Source organism: Aulonocara sp. 'chitande type north' Nkhata Bay, linkage group LG17 (assembly GCF_057382095.1).
Source record: "Aulonocara sp. 'chitande type north' Nkhata Bay isolate Kocher_YH1m ecotype deep benthic linkage group LG17, A_spYH_male_GT1.1, whole genome shotgun sequence".
Taxonomy (NCBI): domain Eukaryota; kingdom Metazoa; phylum Chordata; class Actinopteri; order Cichliformes; family Cichlidae; genus Aulonocara; species Aulonocara sp. 'chitande type north' Nkhata Bay.
Window position 1 is genome coordinate 41,062,055 of NC_141360.1, and position 16,909 is coordinate 41,078,963.

General features: G+C 39.5%; 1 protein-coding gene across 1 annotated transcript; it reads right to left on the reverse strand.

Moving 5' to 3' along the window:
* Positions 1-458: 458 nt before the first annotated feature.
* Positions 459-15,096, reverse strand: ptprc (protein tyrosine phosphatase receptor type C). Its single transcript, XM_086268587.1, has 30 exons — positions 14,448-15,096; positions 13,063-14,259; positions 12,790-12,909; positions 12,580-12,609; positions 12,094-12,342; positions 11,765-11,998; positions 11,563-11,682; positions 11,235-11,375; positions 11,002-11,127; positions 10,463-10,618; positions 9,486-9,697; positions 9,323-9,383; positions 8,147-8,255; positions 7,668-7,705; positions 6,874-6,983; positions 6,586-6,676; positions 6,422-6,498; positions 6,297-6,333; positions 6,117-6,214; positions 5,827-5,952; positions 5,552-5,709; positions 5,145-5,280; positions 4,280-4,429; positions 3,897-3,987; positions 3,674-3,813; positions 3,373-3,507; positions 3,175-3,291; positions 2,905-3,068; positions 1,998-2,133; positions 459-1,478 (listed from the first exon to the last, which is right to left on the reverse strand). Exons 2-30 carry the CDS (start codon positions 13,352-13,354, stop codon positions 1,161-1,163), a joined length of 3,972 nt encoding a protein of 1,323 aa, XP_086124713.1. The 5' UTR covers positions 13,355-14,259; positions 14,448-15,096; the 3' UTR covers positions 459-1,160.
* Positions 15,097-16,909: the final 1,813 nt, after the last annotated feature.

The following is a 16,909-nucleotide window of genomic DNA, read 5'->3' on the forward strand; positions in this document are numbered from 1 at the left end:
AGCAAACTATAAATGTCAACAGTGAGCAAAGTTTCTACATTTTTAAGGCAGAATGAATAAATGGTAAATGGCCTGTATTTGTATAGCGCTGTACACACTCACACACTGGTGTGAATGAATAACATCCTATTTATTGAAATGAGATATTTCTATTTATGCGTTTTAAAGAGATTTAATTATATGACTGAGTCTATTTTTTGCACTGTCAGTTTTCTATTTTGTTTTCCCATCTTTTGAAACAATCACACACTTAGCAACGACTTTTGATGAAGCTCGAGGTTTTGGTTTCTGGCTCAGAGCCGCCCTGAGACGAGCTGAGACGTGTTATTAGTGTGTTCTCTCTGATCGGCCGCTCAGCCCTGAAACTAATATGTAGAAACAAAGACACGTGTATGATTTTAACCTCCTGAAGATTTGAGCTCGTTTTCACATTTTTCTATTCAAGGAAAGATCCAGAGTAAAATGTCATCAGGTAAATTTATTGCAAACGAAAAAGAAAACTGTTGACCCAGTCTGCTCCACGAGTACGTTACTGGTGTGACTCAAAGAAACTCAGCACAACCAAAAAATGTTGATTCAAATGTTGCTCCAACTTCATTAGTGGGAGAAATATACAACAGATACTTCAAACCTTTCAGTGTTCCTGTAGTAAGAAGCTGAGTGAGGAACATATTTATCTTTTAAAGATATGCTTAACAAAGCCGATGACAGTGAGCAAATACAACGCATAAATACAACTGTAATAAAAAACGCAGTGTGCCATAAAACACTGACTTTAACTAAATGTTCAAAAAATGCTTGTTACTATGTATAAATGAGGAAACAGAAGATGAACTAAATAACAGCGTAGAGGACAAAACAACTCGTCTGCTGTATATTTCAGATTTAGTTGTTAGACCCCTTTAAATATCCAGTAAAGGGTCCAGTTTGATGACAGCTGTGCTGGTAAACTTTGTGAAAAGAGAGAAATTACATTTGCATTCAGAAACATTTATAACTTAATTTAAATCAAACACTTTGGAAACTGACGTGAGATATTTGGTCAAATTCTTCCACAAATCTAAAAGTTTTACAACGTTTATACATTCATAAGGTAATTTAAAAAAGCATAAAACTGAAGCGCTTATTTCCATCAGTGGACACAGTCACGGCCGGCACCCTCACACCTCCACCGTGACAGTGGGACCGTTGCTGGTGTCGTCCAGCGGCGTGGTCTCCGTGGGTGGGGCCTCTTTCTCCGCCTCCTCTTTCTTCTCTTCTTTGTCAGGCACCAGAGGAGTGCTCTCTGCTGCCGCCTGCTGCTCGTTGCTGGTAGTGCTGGCTGGCTCCTCAGCCTTGCCTTCGTCTTTCTGCTCGGCCGCTTTCGTCTCGTTGACGATCTGCACCGAGTCGGCTGCAGAGGCCTGCACCGGTTTCACTTCCCCGTTTTGAACGGGGAACACGGCCTCCACGGCGTCATATATAAACTGGTATTGCTCCTGTTAGAAACACAGGAAACAAATATTGTTTCAGTGTGTTTCTTGTTAGAGTGAATCTTGCTTTCTTTGCTGTCTTACACACTTCCCTAAATAACCAGCAGGAAGAATCCCACGAACACAACACAAACACTGAACCGATACTACTAAACTCTGTGTGGACAAGCACGGATATCACAGTGCTTCATATCAGACTTCTACTGTCGCCACAAACTAGTCATTACAGTTTCCAGCTGCTGTAAAAGTTCACATAAGCCTGAACACACTGCTGAAAACAGGCAAAATGCAACAATGACTCAAGTTTACATCAACAGCAGGGAGAAAACAAATGGGCGTGGCTTTTTCATAGATTTGTTATCAAATAGAAGGCAGAAATGATCTTTATACTTGAGCTTACTTTTGTTTTTAAAACAGTAATATAAAATATACATTTCATAGTGAGCTAGAACAGGGAACTGGTGATGTGCAACGCTGATCTCTGGTTATAAGCAGAGTGTGAACGATTGTGTTCCTCTTTCTCACCAGGCTGGAGACCATGCGCTGTCTCTCTTTGCGCAGCGTTTTGACCACTTGGAAAACATCCACCAGCTTCTCGCTCTCAGCGTTGTCCAGCACGTTCCACAGGGCGCAGAAAACCCCTGAGCGGGACGAGCCGTCGCTGAGGAGCACACAAGTTACAAACAGGAGTTTATTAATTTATACATATCCATTTATGTATTAGACAGCTGTGGGCCTGTGAAGGACATCACATGAAAAGTGGATCTGTTGTCATAGGAAATAAAAATATAACTAATTAATCATCAAACAAAGGATTTCCTTAAAAGAATAATTGATGTTGGGTTAAATTCATGGGAATACTCAACTATTCCTGATCAGCTGACCTTTACTGTCTTTCACACTAACATAGATGCATTTTACTGTGTACACTCGGTAATCACACTTTGTGTGAGGTGGCTTTAGAGAGTGCTGTTGGGAGTGTTCACACTATTTTTATAACATATTCATGCCTGAAAGGAAATCAAATGCATGGTTTCCTTGAAATGAGGTGAGGCTGCAAAGCAGGGTGAGCTCATTTTCATCAAGATCTTTATCTAAAATTTGCAACGTAAATGATTGCTGCATTCATGCATGCTCTGTCAACTGTAGGGCTTGCACCAAAACATGTGGCAGCATCTGTATATGCGCAGAAAGCAGCTACGTAGCTGATTTCTCTGTTTAAAAGACATCCTGCTGCTTAGATTTTACCGAGCTCTTTATTTAAAAACACTGATCAAAGGGACACTAGTGTCCGCCCTGAAACCCAGCGAGATGGAGAAGTCGGCTGTTGCGACACATTTTACTGATCTGAACGCTGAGAACGATGACTCGTCCTCGCTGCGTGCTGCCCCGTTCTCATCTCGTCACTGAACTGTTCCCCGTGTGTTCTTACTCGCAGTGGACCACTATGGGGTTGTTCCTCTGTGATCTGCTGGTGCCGCAGTTTTGCTTGATGTCCTTGATCATGTCTGTGAGGTCTTGAGGTTTCTCCGGCACCTCCTCTTTGCTCGTCCACTTCAGGAACTGGAAATGGTTTATCTCCCGTCTGTCTTTCCTCTGTGGATAGAAGAGGACGAGAAGAGCACAGCTGGCTTACAAATGTCCGGTCTCATCAGTGGGCGAGGCTCGCTTACAGAGGCAGAGTAGGTGGCGGCTGTGTTACCTTGACGTGGCGGATCTGCATGGTGCGTCTGATGAAATTTGGCGAGTTGTCTGTGCTCGTCACCTCCACCTCAATCTCCCCAAAGCTCTTCTTCTCTTTGTCCCAGTAAATACAGTCCTATTGAGCAGAAGAAAACAAGCATATTTACCACATGTACATTTAATGTGTGTCACTATAAGTATGTTATATTGTATGTACCGCGTCTCCTTCACTGCTGTCTGAAAGCATGACGACAGTATAAACTTTCTTCTGGTAAATCATCGACCAGAAGTCCCCCGTGGTGTCTGCCAGTGGGGTCTGCGCCACTATGAAGACACGGCAGCCCCAGTATCCCTGTGTGGGAGACAAACACATCGAGTCCAAACATAGAAGATGAGACATTTCGTTATCTGGTGCAACAGGAAAGAAGGTGGCAGGAAGCAGTTTGTCACAGTTTGACATCGGCTGGTATTTTTAGTAGTTTACATAGAAACGGGTTCATAAATAGGCTGAACGTTACCGTGATGTGCGAGGCGTTGATGTATTGAGTGGAGTCTTCATCCTCTTCATCTGAAGAATCTTCCTCCTCATCGTCTTCGTCAGGGTCACTGTCCTGACTTCGTCCTTCATCCAGCTTCAGGAGCACGCGGTTGAAGTCATCTGCAGGTTTGATATGAAAGAAGTGGAACTGAGCAGATGTAATCTTACATGCGAGCACACGCGTGCATGCAAAGCAAACTCACAGGGGATGACCGACGAAGAACGATTCTTCTTCTTGTTTTCTTCGGTCAGTCCTGTGTTGAGCGTCCTCCAGTTTTTAAAGGTGGGGAGTCTCTGCAAGATCATTTTGTCTATTAAAACTTTGCTTCCATCCAATCCATCGTGCAGGATGTGATGGAGAAGAGGACGACAGGCACACTTGATGATATTTTTAGATTTCAGACGTTTGTGCTACATCAATGTTTTAGGGTCATTTACATTATTCTGTCAGAGCTCAGTCAGACACTCTTTACGTGAGTTCTCTGTGACTCACTCAGCGACTTAAACACGATCAAAGCTGCATTTTCGGTCCCTCGCACTGCTTTTCTGTAGTTTACAGCTATAAAAGTGATAAGATACGGCGTACCTCAAACTCCTCCTCCATGAGCGTGGGCTCGTCGTCCAAGTTTTTCTCTTTGAGCGTGTTCATTGTGCTGTGCAGCTCAGACAGGCTGATCTCTGTCTCTCCAAACTGGTTGTGCTCCAGCAGGGCCTGGTGAATCAGGATGTACTGGGCCTGTGTGCACACAAATGCGCTCATGTTAATGCACGAGAGACAAACCTCGAATGTGCCGCAGCATTTATATCTCATTTACCCTCATTTATTTAATACAGGATTTTAAAAAATGAAGCTTTGTTTATGTGCAGTGTAGTCAGTGTATGTACATCTAACACGCGGTGTTCCTCACATACATTTCTTTACACAGTAGGTGAAATATAAAGGTGAATGAGTCTATAATACGAACATGCAGACTAAAGAACAGGACCACATGTACACACAGAGGGCTGACTGACACAGAGCTGCAGATGTAGGTGAAGAAAAAGAGGGCGGGGCCAAACACAAAGAGGAGAAACAAACAAAAAAAAAAAAACAGGAAGCAAAACCGGAACAAGACAGGAGATAATAACACCGAGGAAGACAGGAAATGACAGAAAGAGTACGGTGTACATGTTTAAAATACAACTTTTTATAAACATAACATTTTTAAAAATATATTAAAAAATATACATAATATATACAACTGTACATATTTAAGTTTAGCTGATTTAACTAATTGTTAATCTTTGTCATATATCCTTCCATCTGTTGTTCTGTCTGTCTGTAGATGCAGATAAGGTGATTCACTTTCCTGAGAATTGGCATCAAATTCGTTGTATTTACAAGTATTCTTCTGTTTTACACACACACACACACACACACACACACACACACACACACACACACACTTTACCTCGACTTGGACCATGAGGCATCTCTGTCTGCGGAGTCTGACCACGTAACCGTAGATGTCCACTCTGCCCTCTGACTCCAGACCTTCCATCATGGCATCGATGCCAATGTAGGTTCCTGTCCTGCCGACCCCCGCGCTGCACGAGAAAGAAGTATCACCTATGAGTGCCGTTGTCTTATTTAACCTGATGTACAATGACGCACTTTAGATCTCAATTAACAGCTCGTGTTTTAATCTGAATTAAACTAAGAGGCGGTGATCTGAAGAAGTAGGTGTGGCTACAAATAGACGTCCATCCAGTCAGACTTTGCCTAATATCAGCCTACAGATGTACTGACATGGCTGATGGAACAAAGTGAAACAAACATGTTAACCTGAGCCGAGCGTAGAGTGTGACCTCTTCATACCTGCAGTGAACAACGATCGGCCCACTGAAGAAATTCTTGAAGGCGTTGACGCGCCGCCTCAGTTTCAGGAGGAGGTGTGGCTCTCCAGGGACTCCGTGGTCGGGCCAACTCATGAACTGGATGTGGGTCACCTCCCTCTCTGAGTTCTTCTCTCTCTTCTGCAGGTGCAGTTATTGAGATAAATGTGCATGCTGAGCAACACTTCTACACAGATATGATTACAGACATTAAACACTTTTACAGTTTTGTCGGTTCAACATGTGACGGAGGCTTACGTTTGTCAGGCTGAGACGGCGGATGGTGTAATCTGGGTAGTGGTCCTCTGAGTTCAGCTTCACAATAAACTCCTCATAAAGCTCAGTCTCTCGGTCAGGAGACGGCCAGTACTGAGCACATTTGACCTGTGAAACGATGTGAGAGGAGAGAGGCTGACTGTCGCTCAGTGAGGAAGAAGAACGGAGCAAACAATACGAAGGTCTAAGATTTAAGCAAATCAGATAAGAAGCTTCTCAAAGAAAGGATATTTCTCTGTGACTCATTTTAAAAACTTTAAACACGATCTTACCCTGTTTCCCTCCTCACATCGTGTTACCATGACGATAATTGAGGACTGCTGTTCCCAGATCATCCTCCAGAAGTCATTTATAGTTTCTTCCTTTGGTCCTGCAGCGAGAACACCGTAGATAAGCATCATACATCACAGTCATTCAGTGCAGCTGTGTGAAGAACGGCAGCGTGACTTTACCTTGAGCTGCGATGTACTTTTTGGACTCTTTGAATCCCTGCAGGAAGAACAGGAGTGATGTTTGACTGTTTTATCGAACAGATGTCATGAACTTTATGTTGAACAAGCTGAACATTTTTACATACGTCAACGAAGCTGGCGTTGATGTAGTCGCATCCTGGCTCTCCATTTCCTGTGGTTAGCTGGACACGGTTATAATCATCTAGTTCAAGACAAAAAATAAAATAAAATAAATGATGACAGTCTTCACAGTGACTCTCAGTGATTTTGATAACATTGATCAGCTCACAGGGCAGAATGTCCACGTAGCGGTTCTTGATAGAATTGCAGGACTTCTTTGCCTCTTTCACCGTGTATCTTGAGAAAATTCTTGGGATGCTCTGCAAGTAAATTAAAGCAATGTTCTTTAAAAAACATACACTTTGGACTCCAACCGTCTAACATGTATTCAGATCAAGTTTTGGCCTTTTGTTTTCCATTGTCTGCTCCTCTGACATACTATGGTTAATCACCCATTCCTGAAAATAAATAACAGAAGTAGAAATACCCCCTACCAAAGACCACAGAGTGCACTTACCTGAAACTCAGCCAGGAAAAGTCTCCCCTCATCAGCGAGCTTCCTCTTGTAGGTTTCCAGCAGGACCTCTGCTGCGATCGGCTCAACAAGCAACAGGTTTTCTTCATCATCTACAAAAAGCAGTCAGCAAAAAAATGAGCTCGTAAAAAAAACAGAATCTTACAGTATTTGTTAACATACATCATAATTTGTATGCATAGTTTTTATATAACTCTTTCAGTCACCCGAATTCAACAAAGTGATCTGCTGTTAGATAACATAAAAATACATATATGAGGTTAAAAGGCAGGTTAACTCCGCCTACCTCAGACCGGCCATAGGACACTTATGTAAATGAGATTCTTGATCTCAAGAGTTTCACTTCTTGCTTAAAGGAGTTTAAAGAAAAATCCTATTCAAGCACAATTTCACTGCATTCATTTCATTTTCAAAGAAATGAGTAAATACCACAGTCATCATATTTACTCATAATGTGATGAAATTTAACTTTGAACTTTAAATATTAGTACATTTTACACTTTTCCCAAAAGGGTCTGAATTCTTCAGATTTGATATTTCACAGGATGTTTTTATGTGCTCTACAGCTGCTTTTACAGCAGTTCCAATGATCATAGATGAGAACCAGCATGACTTCACAGTCAATTCAATTTTGAAAAGAGGAACATAGTTTACTTGATCGTGTGCCTGTCATCCTGTTGTTATCTAAACCCTAAAGGTTTTAGTAAAAACAGTACAAAAACATATGAAAATAAGTGATGCCAGGAACCGAAACTCTACTATTAAATAAAACTCACTTGTTGTTGAAATAAGCATCATGCTTTCTCCCAGGTCACTGTGAAGAAAAGAGCATAGGAAGGTTTTTAAATTCAACAGAAGCAGTGCAAAAATCTTATTAACATTTTTATTTGTGAAAAATGAACAAATCCTAAAAAAGCGAGCGCAGCTCGGCTGTTAAAATAACAAAGGAAACGACATATTCAATTCAGTTTTATTTATACAGCCCCAAATAACAACAACCTTGAGGTGCTTTATATCGTAAGGTAGACCCTACAATAATACATACAGAGAAAAACCCAACAATCATATGACCCCCTATGAGCAGCACTTTGGTGACAGTGGGAAGGAAAAACTCCCTTTTAACAGGAAGAAACCTCCGGCAGGTTTCTTCCGGCAGGCTCGGGGAGGGGCGGGGCCATCTGCTGTGATTGGTTGGGGTGAGAGAAGGAAGACAGGATGAAGGCATGCTGTGGAATATGCACAGAAGTTTTCTTACTGGGACTGTCGGCGTTTCAAAATGTAGATCTTGTAGATGACAAAAAGTAGAGCCACAGACGTGAGGATGATGAGGAAGACCAGAAACCCAATGACAGCTTTGTCATTATCTGTAAAAGAATGGGACGAGTGAGTGCATGTATGTAAAACATACGGTAAAAACAAAGTACACCTTATGTTATTTCTAAGGTTTGACATCAGGACATAATAAACAATAATCTACCCCTCAGCAGTGTGTGAAAAATTAAATACATCTCATGATTCAGTGCCTTTAAGAACCACTTCTTAAAGGCACCACAATAACTTGAAATAATCCTTCTCTTGTAGACGTTATAAGTCTCTCATATCATTGTGGAGGAATTTTGGTCCACTCGTCTTTACAACACTGCTTCAGTTTATTGCACTTTATGGGCTTTTACTTCTGCACAGCTCTCTAAAGGTCTTGCGACAGCATTTTAATCATATTGAGGTCTGGACTCTGGAATGGGTCATTGGAACACTTAGATTCTTTACCTTCCTGGCCTCTAAATTCTGTTTTGAATACTTTGTGCTCATTGTACTTTTTCGTTAACTATTCTTTGTTTTGTTGTAGCATTTAACATGATATCTGAGACCTGTAGAGTCTGAGATGCAGCACTTGGGTTGTTGTAGATTCCATGAACACTGCACAGTCTGACACTGAGGTGAACTTTCTGGGACGTCCACTCCTGGGACAGTTGGTAACTGTCCTGAGTGTTTTCTTTGTGAATAATCTCACTTATTGCAGAATGATAGACTTTCCAAATGGTTTAGAAATCCTCCTTGGCACGGTGTTAATGTAAAACCTAAATGCTCCAGAAGTGTTAACATTTGCTTGTACCTCAGTTAATGAAGTGCATTTGATCAGCAGCACGTGGCTGTTACTGAATTCCTATGGAAGCAATAAGGCTGTACTTAGTTTTTTACACACTGCTTCTGAGTTTTGGCTTAACTTGTATTAAGTGAATACAGATATGATGTAAAATGTCAGGTGTTGTTGTTCATCTTACCTAGGTTAATGTAAAGATGATCTTTATTATGTCATAAAATCTTAGAGAAGGTGTACTTTTAAAAAACTTGGCTGTACAATGTGTAAATTGAATTTGTAAATATGTAAACTGATTTATCCAACAAACTGTGTCATTGAATCCATACTTACAGCGAGTATCAGCTGTTCCTCTGCCCGGTTGGCTTTCAAAGTATCCGTTGAAAACAGTCACCTATAAATACAGATGTTTCAGATGTTCATTCATAAGAAATGACACCATTAAAATAAAGCAGCCATAAAATAATCATATACTTAAAAGTAGGATGATACAAACCTCCACTCTGTATGCTGTAGAGTAGCTCAGATCCTTGAATTCAAACTTACAAACTGTTTCATTCTGTAGTTTGTTTTTACCACCAGGATGAAGACGTGCTATGAATCTTCTATATTTGTCTGGTCCTCTAATCTTGTCTCCACGCTTACACTCTACTTTAATCACATTATTCTCCGGCACAGTTACAGTCACTGTAGACGGCCCGTCGGGTACTGTAAGGAAATGAAAACAGGGATCATAGTTTTAAGATTCATTTTTATGTCCATCAGCAACGAGACAAAACATGTGAAAGTAAACATGTTTATGTTTGCAATGTTAAAACGATTCATAATAGAAATTAATTATTAATTATTGAAGAATTAATTTATCATTTTGTTTTCATGGAGCCCAGCTTACATTTAATGTACAGATATGTAACTTTAAAAAACAGAAAACATGTGAATGAACTTCAGTTATCTCTTATCATTAAACACATTTTCCCTCCAGAATAATATGAACGAGTAAAGAAAATTAACAAACACATTTCTATAAGTCCCAGAGAACAAGAGTCTGAGTCAGCGCTGCTTAAACGACTGAACGTCATAATTACTGTCACGTTTCTTCACTGATGACTCAGCATGTTTTAATGTTCACTGTAAAGTTTCAGAGAGTCGGATTTAGTTGATATGAGGGATACTCTCTGTTTCATGGCATTTATCTTAAAATATATCTAAATCACATTAATTATGATCAGGACTGTCACACTGAAAAACACATTTGTTTCCAATCTTTCACTAAAATAAATGAGCTCGAGTTTATTCTTCTTCATGAAAACATCATTTTGTAACTTTATTTTCTGCTGTTCACCACCAAAGTCTTCATGTTGTGTTTTAGAAGGATATTAATAAAAATAAAGCTAAACAAAGTTTGATTTTGATCAATTAAAGGTTCAGCTTTGTTATGAAGTGTAATTCTGAATATTTAGTTTGGTAACTTACCTCCAGGGTCAGTTCTCAGTGTAACTTCCTTTTTATTGGAAACCATCTTGCTGTTGTATTTGGGTTGGACTCCACAGGTATAATCAGTGAATGCTTCGAGTCCAGTAAAATCACACGTTCCTCTGTCAGACTGAGGCTTTGGGATTCCTGTGATTCCTGTAACATAATGTTCATGAACTCTTTGTGGTTTAAATCAGCAGGTCCAGCTAAAGAGACTTCAGGTGACTTTGACCTGCTGGCTTTAGTAAACACGACAACGACATGAGCAGCAGACTGAACATAACAGGTTGGAGATCTGAGTATAAGATAAGAATGCAGTGACATATCGTTATTTTGGATCATACTTCATGTGTTTAGTGATGGGGGTTAAATGTCAAGCAGTTATATTTAGTAAATTATTAGCTCAAAATATAAACACTTCTATATATTTTAATGATCAAATAAGCAGATCTTTTGTTAACAATAAACAAAAACAAAACTAATACATTTTAATATAAGATATTTATAAAGTGTAAGTGAATCCAAATGATTGGACTTACCTTTTTTATCACAACTGCAGTCATATGAAAAATTGTGAAGGACACCATTACATTTCTGACTGGTTGTTTTCCAGCTCAGTTTAATGGAAGTATTGGTTTTTTTATTCTCCAAGTTTATTGTAAGATCTGTTGAAACAAACAGTAACAGTGCAGCAGCTGTTAGTTTGTGTCGCTTCAAACTATCTGAGGAGGAAAAGCTTCATCCCTCTGAGGTAAGTTAAATATCAACACACCACAGTCAGTGTTAAGGTGGACGGGTGGAGTTGTGTAAACTGTGGGGATGTTGTTGATGAAGATCAGACCAGTACAGCGGTAGTTTCTGAAGGGATCCAGCTCAGACAGCGGTTTGTTCGTTTGACCAGGTTTGTCTTTTTCTGACGAGAAACAAAGACGACATCATTTTTTGTACCACAGTGCATGCAGCAGTTCATCTTTGGTTTTATATTCAAATGCAGAATACAAAATAAAACAAATTCACAAAGAGCACAAACACTCAGTCCTCTGACAGCAGAAGAGCTTTCAGATCAAACATACTTACAGTGAAGCGGATGTTTCACTTACCTGAACAAGTGTAATACACTGTGATATTTTTACACTCTTTGATCGTTGGTAACGTTGGCTGTATCACTGCAGGAAGTCCAGTGGAACCATTTTGCTGTATTTCAGTTAAATTATATAAATCTGTGGAAAAAAACATCATTGAATTACCTTCCTATTATAAGCATATGAGTTTTAATGTGAAGGTAACTTTTCTTGTACGAACCAACAATGATGTTTTTGGTGATATCAAATGAAGTATTCACACAGGTTTCTGAAGTGAAGGTTATTTCATAATCAGAGCAGATGTCATTAGTTTGGACACACAATGTATTACTGTCACTACTGGACTTATTAACTGAAGTTATATTTGGTGGTAATTTTAACGAGCTGATGTTCCACTGGCTCTGGTAGCAAATATGTCCATTTATGCTGCTTTGCCCTGTAATGTCCGTCTCACCTGAAACACACAAGTGATGCACAAATATATTTGATATTAAGTTTGTTAAACTACAAGAAGGCAAAACACAAAAAATATGAATTATTTGTACTCACTCATTTCTTTTGTTTCAGCTTTATTTCCAGTGGAGGTACACTTGATTATTTTATTGCCATAATTGTATAAAACTTGATGCTCATATTCAGTACAGGGCTTCAGGCGTTGGATGTTGTGTTGAGTAGAGTCGACCCTCTCTTCAATCACTCGTCGACCTCCTTCAGTAATACTGATGTTGTAGTCACCAGGGGTGAAGTTCATCACATTAATCTGCAGTCCAAACTCGATGGGTGTGACAGTGTAGGAACCTGAGCACGAAATCAAATCGATTGTTACATTTTGTTCATGAACATCAATCAGCTGCTGAAATGTTTCATCTCAGTCAGTTTGTTCATGCAGATGTTGACCACAGTCCAGCGTTGGCTAAAACTAAAACACAATCTTTACACTCGATAGAAAAATAAACTTTCACTAAGTAAGAAACGCTCGACAGCATCACTAGTGTTTGAAAGCAGACGACATATTATCTTTAAACTGACACTCACACTTTGGAGGCTCAGGAGTCGTCTCGGTGGCTGAAACGATGCATTCAAATGAGATCAGAAAAGAACAAAATTATTAGTTTGTGATTATGCAGCATGAATGTACAACAGCTCAGAGCACCTTACAGGTACTTGTAACTCAGCAGCGCCGTGTTCTTTGCTTATATTCACATCAATGTCATCACAGGCCTGTATAATAAAGAAACGGCCAACCTTCAGTGGTAGCTGTCACTGTGGTGCCTGTAGGTGAGGCCTGAGAGTCAGATGAGTTGCTGGGTGGAGTGGGTGTGAGTGAGGTCTCATTTGAGGTGCTTGCAGGAGGAGCTCTGGTTGCTGTGTGAGAGCAGGCTGGAGGTCAACTTCAGGCAGAAATACCTAACAGCTAGCAGACTGGTTGTACCTGACACGATGCTAAACTACAAATGTAGCATTTTATCACACAGCTGTGCCAATAATCCATGAAACTATAAACTCTGAATACATTACCAGACATGGCAGTTGAATTCACTGATGGACTAACTACTGTAGCATTTGGGGCCATGGATGAAGGTGAGGAGTCAGACAACGTGGCTACTGTAGCATTTGGGGTCGTGCGTGGAAGTGAGGCTGTTGAAGTGGCTACTATGGGATATGTGGTCATGCGTGGAGGTGAGACGTCAGACGACGTGGCTACTGTAGGACTGGTGGAAATGCGTGGAGGTGAGGAGGAGGCTGTTGAAGTGGCTACTGTAGCATTTGTAGCCGTGCGTGGAGGTGAGGAGGCTGAAACAATTTTCATTCCAAGAAAAAGAAATCAGCATGACGTAAAGATGTTAGCTGTAACTGTAGCAAATGTAAAATGTTCTCACTGTAACATTTTCACTCTAACAGTCGTGTTTCATGTTGTTAGAAAGATGCTGTGCTACTTGTCACTGCTATCCCATTTCCTATGCTAGCAAATTAAATATAGTCCTATTAATACTAATTATTGTTTACAAAACACAAACAAAATGATCTAAGGATAAGAGTAAGATGGATCAATGATAAGTTTTTATAGACAATAAAAGACTAACTGTTGTGTTGGATAATCAGTGACTTCATGTTACATGTTACTTTCATGCAAATTGGATCTAAATCCTAACAACAGAGAGCTGCTGCTCTGATTTGTCCAGACTCACTGAACTTGAACTCAAATGCATCTAAATTAAATTACAAGGAATCTAAAGTCAAATTTAACGTACAGGGACTTCGGGCAAAAGAAAGTATGGAACAGATACATTATGTGCAAAGCTATGAATTATTACACATAAATATAGTTCATTATAATATGAGCAAACAGAGCCTGCCCAAGAGCCTCAAATCACGCAGCCCGGTACCAAACGACCCGGACCACAGAGCGACTGGAGACCGCTGGTATACAGCATGTTAATTTGCTTTCATTCAGCTTCACAGAGGGTAAAAATGATTAGGAAAATACTTGATCACATATATGTGATTACCCATTCATGGAAAATTATCTGTGCAAAACAGCTGCTATAAGGACTGTGTACATTTACACATGAGGCTGAGGGAGATGCATGCTACATCAGGAAGCACAGCAGGGGGACAACTGGAATTAAACAAGTCTGAAAACAACATAATAAGAAGTAAATGTTATAAACTGAATAACATCATAAATATATTGGAACTCACGTTTGTTGTCATCTGGAATTACAAGAGACAAGAATGTCAGAATTAGTGTTTTGGTCATGAAAACATTCACTGTGTATGCAGGAAAACACAAACAAACAAAAACACAAACAATGAGTGATTACTAAATATTTGTCATGATGACTACGAGAAGTGAACGACTATAGAGATTCAATAACATGATAAAGTATAATGGTACTCACTTGTGTTGTTTTGAGCTGTAATTAAAAGAGAAAAAAAGTGTAAATCAGTTTGATTGTGATTAAATAATTTATTGTATTTGCAGGAAAAAGAAAACAAAACACATAAACAACCAGTGATTACTAAATATTTTTACACATCCCTCTGTTGAACACAGCAGGGTGAACTTTGTTACCCAGCATCGTGTGGATGAGGTATCGCTGCTGTGTAACCTGGTTGCTATGACACTGTGACAAAGAGCCACAGTTGCTATATCAGAAAGCAAACCGCAGCTTCCTGCCTGCACTCCAACCTAGAACCGCCCCATACTTACAACACTGGTGTCGGTTTGGCCGCGTCACTGAACCAGACACAACCAAAAATACATTTTTAACCAAAGTGTTTCAATAAATACGGTTTCAGATAATATTTGTCAGGTATGAAGTTCTCTTTTGTTCTTTGTTTCAATTTCTCTTCTCTTAAAATCTGTATTTTCGATATTACAAAGAATAAAAAACAAATAAACACATTTGGATCATATTCACAAGTACATGAGTTAGTTTACTTTAAATGGGTTTGTTGATGTTGTCCATTTGTTCTTTATAACAATAGAAATGAGAACTGAATGACTGGGTGATTGGGGACAGTCAAACAATGAGACTCAGGATGTGGTTTTGGCGCGTTGTTGTTTCACTCAGTCGTGCAGAGATGCAACATGTTTGCAGCGACATTTCAGCGCCTCGCACAAACGCAGCTCATCGATTATTCGTTTGGAGATGACTGCAACAGGTTTAGTGAAGGTTTATTTATATCATAACTATGTCGTTATGATGTGTTTGAAGCCCAGGAACGTAAACATAAAGAAAACCTTTTCTTCACTATTTAAAGTCGTTATTTAAACTGGTTTTAAATGTTTTCAGGAGAGTAGGTTTGTGATTTGCATGACAGTGTTGTAGTATTATGACAATCACAAATACAATAATGTGATTATCCCTGAATGCAGTAAAGACACGGACACAGTAACCAGCTCTGTCTCTAATTCATTGATTTTCTCTGTTTTACTGTTTTTCCTCCGTCTCATGTTTTGCGTTCACCACAGAGTCCTGCTCTGTGACACTCTCCTCCTCCCAGAAACGTTTTAAAGTCATGCTTAACATTTCTGACCTCATTTCTTCATTTTACACTCTGTGCTTCCCTTTTTTTTCCGCAAGTCATTTGCTGCGCGGTGCCTCGGCCTGCTCGGCCCGCGCTGCGCTGCCAGGAAATGAAGACGACTCAGAATGGCACACGGAAGTGGTCAAACTTTTTGATCACACTACTGCTGCTGCTAATGCAGGCGGCCTGTTAAACAGGGCCCAGCTTCTCTCGCCCAGTTTAAGCAGAAGACGCGTGAACTTTGGTATTTACTACTGAGCTGACACACGCGTGTAGTAATTCTTTAAAAGTAGTGAAAAAAGCAGGAAAATATAGAAAAAGATGAAGAAGTCGAGCAGAGTTTTAAACTATTTTTAAATGCGTTTAATATTAAAACACAATCATACACTGAGAGACATCTTTTTGGGAGATGTCTTTGAACTTTTTAAGGGACTTTCATCTCAAAGAGACATTAGATTAATAATGGCACAATCAAATTTAACTTTATTGATTAAAAATGTGGCTGTTTAGCGGTGTTCCTAATATTTTGTCTGTAACGATTACACGTATAGCTCGCTAAAGATAAATAATAAAGGATAAAATCAAATGTTATTAAAGTGAATTCAGATTCTTTAAACGTAATTAAGTTCATGTAACTAAATAAAAGTATATCTGCATTTATTAAAGTAAATATTTAAACACAGTTCACAGTGTTACGATGAACTGATACAATTTAATGTAAAAATCTGTTAAACTGTAAAACAATGTTAGTTTAATAATAATAACAGTGAGTTAGAATAATAATATTTCAACATGAGTGCATGATGAGTATATAGTACAATAATTAAAATGAGATACATCACTAAACAGAAAATTTTGACATTTTGGTTTTGGACACTTTTATGTATTTAATTTTTTTTAATAACGGCTGATCAGTTAATTAATTAATGTGACTGAAAGGAAAACAACAATCATGTTTTGGGTGGATGATGACACACCTTCACACTGGCTGAGAAATTCTGTATGTTAGAAACGAACGAGCCAGACTGAGGGCAAAGACGATAAATGACAGATTTTATTTCAGCTCATCAGCACAGACTGGCTGAAAACAGCTGAGTTATAGATGAATTATGAGTGATGATGGAGGCAGTGAGGTCAGTGTAACTCAGCGTGCACACGTGCACACACACACACACTGAAATGTTTATCACACACAGCACCCACAGTCACTGAGGTGAAGAAGCAGCTTGCAGGGACACACCCCAGAAAATGTCTCTGCTTTCAGACAGACACAGCCCCCCCACCCCCACAGCTACACACATACAGTACACAATCACACATTCATACGTGC